This window comes from Vigna umbellata, chromosome 1, assembly GCF_029865625.1.
Source record: "Vigna umbellata cultivar VRB3 chromosome 1, Vumbellata_1.0, whole genome shotgun sequence".
Classification (NCBI taxonomy): Eukaryota; Viridiplantae; Streptophyta; class Magnoliopsida; order Fabales; family Fabaceae; genus Vigna; species Vigna umbellata.
In genome coordinates, this window is record NC_142165.1 from 45,068,933 (window position 1) to 45,074,932 (window position 6,000).

The 6,000-nt window shown below is 34.9% G+C and overlaps 1 protein-coding gene across 3 annotated transcripts; it reads right to left on the bottom strand.

Annotated features, from left to right (window-relative positions):
• Positions 1-887: 887 nt before the first annotated feature.
• On the bottom strand, positions 888-5,683 carry LOC124834426 (ultraviolet-B receptor UVR8-like). Of its 3 annotated transcripts, XM_047309106.2 has the most exons (13): positions 5,578-5,683; positions 5,261-5,439; positions 4,380-4,566; positions 3,808-3,954; positions 3,193-3,274; positions 2,772-2,924; positions 2,348-2,521; positions 2,107-2,178; positions 1,925-1,996; positions 1,701-1,819; positions 1,526-1,611; positions 1,380-1,432; positions 888-1,175 (listed from the first exon to the last, which is right to left on the bottom strand). In XM_047309106.2, the coding sequence occupies exons 2-13, from the start codon at positions 5,349-5,351 to the stop codon at positions 1,119-1,121; spliced, it is 1,293 nt and encodes a 430-aa protein (XP_047165062.1). In that variant the 5' UTR covers positions 5,352-5,439; positions 5,578-5,683; the 3' UTR covers positions 888-1,118. The 3 variants fall into 3 exon arrangements, with proteins under 3 accessions (XP_047165062.1, XP_087959459.1, XP_087959460.1); XM_088103333.1 differs by lacking the exon at positions 5,578-5,683 and having other exon boundaries at positions 5,261-5,495; XM_088103334.1 differs by lacking the exons at positions 5,261-5,439; positions 5,578-5,683 and adding an exon at positions 4,833-4,963.
• Between the last annotated feature and the right edge of the window lie 317 nt (positions 5,684-6,000).

Genomic DNA, 6,000 nt, shown 5'->3' on the forward strand with positions numbered 1-6,000 from the left:
CTCAACAATTTCAAAATGCATAGTAGAAATAACTATATCAAATTAAAGAAATATAAAATTCTAAACAAAAACACTAATACTGAATGAGATGAAATAAATCAGAAAATAAAAATTAACGGAGCAAGACTGATAAAAAAAGTAAAGCCACAGGAACTCCACACCACATCAACGAAAACCACCCAGGATATACTGACGAAAATGAGAAAAGAAGAATGATTAAGCACCACACATAGATGAGAGCGAAAGAAGAATGAAACGGTGAACTTAAGGTACAAGTGAGTACATTTACACATTGGAGAGTAAATGCGATTTTGTAAATAGTGCTTACCTAGTTGTTTTTAACATTTTTACCATACCATACAAATGTAAAAGGCCCTGCTCTCTTATGTTTGCTGTGTTTTTTATAGATATCTTTATACCTTTTACTCGCGGATAAACAAAACTTAATGTGTCAATCCAAATTCAAGAAGGATTATGATTTTTTATCACATTACCCAATTTTATTTCTTCTTAAATTTAAATTCAAATACTGTAATAAAATATATGATAAGACTTTTTTTTTAAAAGACTAATATAATAATAAATAAAAACCCATAACACTCCTAAATATTCCGCACAAAAATAAAAATTATTCATACGAACTACTATTAATGTTAAAAATGGGAATAAACAAATAAAAGTATTAACCTTCAAGAGAAATACTGCATTATTATTTTAGTGGAGAGTCATTTTACGTCACTACATTTATGAAAAATGTATTGTAATATTTCAATATTACACAGGATAAAACTATATATATATTTTAAAAAAACTAGCAGTTTGTAAATTTTTAATTTAAACTCAATCATAAATTAAGCAAAATATTATTTTCTATTCTTAGATAGCACTTGCTTGCAAAATAACTAAAACTTACTTTAAAGAACTTCAAGTATCATATTAAAACCCTTTACAAAGCCAACATTCTTACTCATCATAACAAACAAGATATATTCATACACTAACTCCTACTTAACACTCCCATGCACATATATTGGTCCTTGTCCATAGCTCCTTATGCATGTTGTTCTTTCTAACTGGAACATCATTTTCTTTAACTCATTAACTATGTTGTGCTGTTATCAAATCATGGCATCACTTTCTGGGACACTGGTTTCATGTCCATCATCTCCAGAGGCCTGTCAAATCATAGCAAGTTCTATCACTGCATCAACTTCTCTTTTTGAAAGAGTTTATATTCAAGCAAAAGTTAGTGATCATGAGTTTAGTATAAGGAAAAATGTTCTGAGATGTTACAATATTTCCCTAACAAAAGAAGAAAAAATCTTACAACCCTTAATGCTAGTAATCATGAGAAGTGAATGTTAAAGCAGTACGCTTACAGTTTCATCTGGAACAATTGCATATCTGACTGATATAGAGGACGATGATTTCCCTATTTAAGGCAAAAAACAAAAAGAATCATATGCTAATTATTTCAAAAGAAAGAATAATTGATCCTGAATTGCAGAAGGGTATATCAGTGCACCTGACGATGGACAAGATTTTAAGGTTTCTATGTACTGCCCAGGAGAACCATCAACACTGAAGGCCTGAATAATGGTTGGAACATTCCTAATCCCAGAAAGAACTAGCACTGTGAAAGTTTGTAGATTTAATATAACTGATACAAAGATGTAACTGTACTGATCCAATTTGATTACCGGTCTTTGGTTTCTCCGTTCCCAAGTTGTCCATTTGCTCCTCTTCCCCATGAATATACATTTTCACGTTCAGTAACAGCAACGGTGTGTCTCCACCCGCATGACACCTGATGCACTTTCTGCCATGCCAGACAAAAGTTTGCAGAGATATAAAAAGTGCATCATTATATCATTCCATGCTCAAATTTTCCAAAATGTGAAGAAGGGTGTTGCAGTTCCAGTACCTGATCATAGGGAAAGTTCACTTGCACAGGAGAACAACAATCTAAATTGTTACCAACTCCAATCTGTCCGAACTACACATACAATTCAAGAATTTATATCCACTGTGTTATGTTCAAGTGTATTTCATGAAGTGAATTGTTATGATATTATGGTATAAAGGTTGATGAAAAATACTGCCAACCTTATTCCATCCCCAGCCAAAAAGGTGTCCACTAGATGCGAGTGCCATGCTGTGCCTCCACCCACCTGATACCTGATGAGACAAGTCCAAACAAACATAGGAGACAAAGACATCACATTCTGCTGCATGTCATGGGGTGTAGGACAAGATTCGGTGCTTTGTCACAAACTTTTTTCTATTTTAAACAAGTAAGCTTATAAGCGACAAAACATGTATACCAAGCATGAAGTTAAAGGAGCACCTGCGAAATGAACTTGTCACTCAAGGTTTCAACCTTGTGAGGTACAAGACGATCCTCAAAATCCCCATGTCCCAGCTGACCATATTTTCCCCATCCATATGTGTATAATCCACCAGAAGATGAAACACATATTGTGTGCCTCCAGCCACAAGCAACCAGAGCTATTTTGTAACCCTGTCAAATTTACAGTTATGATCACATCAGAAGTTAACACCAGCAATTTATGGACAAAATTTGGATGCTCAGCATCAGAATTCAATTTCATGTCAATAATCTATCTAGATTTTTATTCATAAATGTATCAAGTTTAACTCTCAGAAATGAAACACTAATAATACATTCTCATGATATGTTTTTGCAGACTGTAGAATCATAATCATTGTGTAATCTGAAAAGGTTAGCTTGTACAGGTTAGAGAATGTACATCAACAGTCACTTTCTCTGGGAGCAAACGATCATTTCTGTCACCCAAGCCCAAATTTCCATAACGGCCCCAACCCCATCCATACAAATTTCCTTCTTCAGTGATTGCTACACTGTGTTCAGCACCAGCAGCAACCATTTTGACAGGTATTCCCTACAACAATACAAAAGTTTACGAGTCCAAGTAGTCAAGGGAATAATATTGTCTGATGCATATACTTTTTTAGCTCCCCTTTCTCCATAATTTGTTCAAATTGAAGGAGATTTATTTGAGAACTGTTCAGTGCTTTCTGGCTTCATTCAGTATTACGAAAAACAATTTTGAAAAGAGTACTAAATACATCTTATTGAGTGCTGAAAATAACCAGGCCATAAGATATTATTCATTACAGAAAAACTGGATTCAAATCTTAAATTGGTACCTCAAATTTTTGAACTTTTTGTGGCAGAAGAGAGTCCTCTGTAGTACCAAGTCCAAGTTCACCATTTTTATTATGCCCCCAACTTCATTTGTGCCAGAAAAATAGTACAGAAATATTTGAAGTTAAAGAAAACTCCAAAGAACATGTAAAAACTAACCATTGAGAAATTACTCCATATATGTGAAAAAAATAACGGAGAGAAGCAGTAGTTCTCTGTCATGTAACAAAGACACGTTTATAATGCAATAGGTCACCCGGAAAATAAGAATAAGACAACATTTTTTATACAAAAGATCTTGTATGCAGAACCTACATCAAGGATTATCTATATTGATATATCTAAAATGGAATGTTACATTAGAAGGTGTATTCAGGATATACAAGAGTTCAAACTAAACCAGGTGCATGAACTATTAACCGAGGTAGCAGAGCCAAACCATAAAAGGAGAATTTGGGTAGGAAATACTTTTAACAGTTACATGAGTAAGAAAAATACAACTCAACAAGAGTGTGTCCCTATAACAAAAGGACATATAGGAATGGAATGAAGATGTGTCGAAGAATCTGCACATGAAAGGAAGAGGTCAGAATAGAAAAGACAGGTTAACTACAAACCTCAGGACCAACTTGTCCGTGGTAACTGACAAACAGTGACTGTCCCCACAAGCAATTTGTTGTATCGTTAGACCTTGTAATGCTTTGATGGGATGAGGAATGAGCATGTCATTATAATCACCATGACCCAACCTACCAAAGTCACCCCTGGAAAGCCATATTACGATCTACTTTAGAACTCTAAGATATTCCAGACATTAATGTGAAAGGTAAAGCAAACCGACTCCTTTTCATTAGTGTCAAAAGTTGTTGATAAGCTGAAAACAACACAACATTATACGGTCAACAAATTAGTTGTTCAATTTTCAAGTTAACAAATTATTGAGTCTCAAATCAACCTTTCTCTATAAATCCACAAGGTCGACACCCACCTTCATGATCTAGTCAACTAACATTTTTGTACCTAGGATTGATTAATGCATACTAAAATTAAACTAGCTATAACTTACCTGAAGCAGAATCCAACACTAAATGAGAGCAAACATTCTAAATCAACAGCCAGAGTTACAAGGTTTTAATTATTGAAAAACACAATGACCAAAAGATGGTTAAGATGGAGAGCATAATAGTACCATCCCCAACTATATACAGTCCTGCCAAACTCAGAACGTGCCATAGTATGATCAGCTCCACAAGTAACACTTATTATGTCTTGGCCATCCAATGCACTCAGTTTTGTAGGTAACAGTCGATCATCAGTGTCACCATGGCCTAACTGTCCATCCTCTCCTCGCCCCCACGTGCAAACAACATTTCCACCTTTTAAAAGAATCAAAATTGAGAAGAAAAAACATGACACAAGTCACACCTAGGAACAATTTGAGATGATATGAAAGTTCTACAAGACAAGTTAATAAGAGTGTATATGAACATGAACACAAGAAATGAAAAAGAAGAATTGAAGTTTGAACTCCAAAAGTTGCATTTATTTAATGAGGTACTTCTTCCTAGAGCGTTCAAGGAATTTAAAAATCCAGTGTATTGGATGTGAAGAGGACCCAAATGAAAATATCAGAAAGTGCTACCATTGCTACCACTGAACAACTTATTTAACCACATTCCAGTGGTTCAAGACAGTGCAATATAAAACGCTGGATCATGTATGATGGAATGTCTAACTTTTCCTAACTCAATTTTCAGAATACAACTTCTATATAAGACGAACTCTAAATCTATACGTAGACACGTAGCATACAAATCAAACAAGAGAAGGGTCGTCATAAACTGCATAAAATAAACATTCTATAATAGATTGGGACCACATAGAACAAGATGCTGACGCCAAAAATGAACTGATGACTACGTGGGGACCGTCAAAGAATCTAAAAAACTTGCAAACATAACCCATCACTCTTTTCTGAAAACTGAATATAAAACTTCATTCAGCACAATAACAACAATCAATACATTCTAAACAAAAAAGAAAAGTGAGCACTGATCGATGCTTTCTTACTCAGAAGTGCTACACTGTGGCTGGCACCGGCCGATACAAGAAGAACACGACGAGGTGGAGCAGCCACTTCACTGGTCCCTTCATCTTCCATCTGCACGATCGCAACTGTCTACAAAACTTGCTCTGCTCGGTGAAAGAAGTTTTGATTCTTATATATACGCGCACAGACAGAGAAGCATCTAAGAAAACGAAAAACATGTTGTTCAAAGAGTCAAAATGTCCGTAGAACAAACAAGTCTTATTCACACCAAACAAAAGGGGTGGGTGAAAGTTTAACATTATCAGCTAGATCATTTAAGAAAGTTCCTGTTACTTACTTTTTATTTCACCAACTTATCTGTCAATAGTCAATACTCTGTACCCATATACGGCTGATCTCTAAGGAAATTAATGCAGCTATGATATTAGTAGCTACCCATGCTCTAAGCAAATCTCTTTACTTTACAGCGTAAATAAATTGAAAAGTTATCCACGTACTTCACGTTGGTTTGATGGATACATAAGCACTGTATGAAAAAACTGATAGTGATGTTTGCATAGGTGAGGATAATTGGACTGGAAACACATGCGTTAAGGACAGGTAATATAAAGACGATGGAATTCAATGATGATGGCCCAAATGTTGGATCTTTCTCTTGATTTTATTTCATGCATCTGCCATGAATTTGACATGTGATGTGGTCTAGACTCAAGAACTAGACCTGTAAACTTTTTAGAATCATAATGATACGGTTGGAAGT

Bases quoted from the DNA above. Each gene is read 5' to 3' on its own strand.
- LOC124834426 (XM_047309106.2), bottom strand. From the start codon at position 5,351: ATGGAAGATGAAGGGACCAGTGAAGTGGCTGCTCCACCTCGTCGTGTT. The intron at 3,275-3,807 runs GTTTGTAGTTAA...GCACAAATGAAG, and splicing joins ACGGACAAGTTGGTCCTGAG to TTGGGGGCATAATAAAAATG. The intron at 1,612-1,700 runs GTAATCAAATTG...TTCTGGGATTAG, and splicing joins AACGGAGAAACCAAAGACCG to GAATGTTCCAACCATTATTC.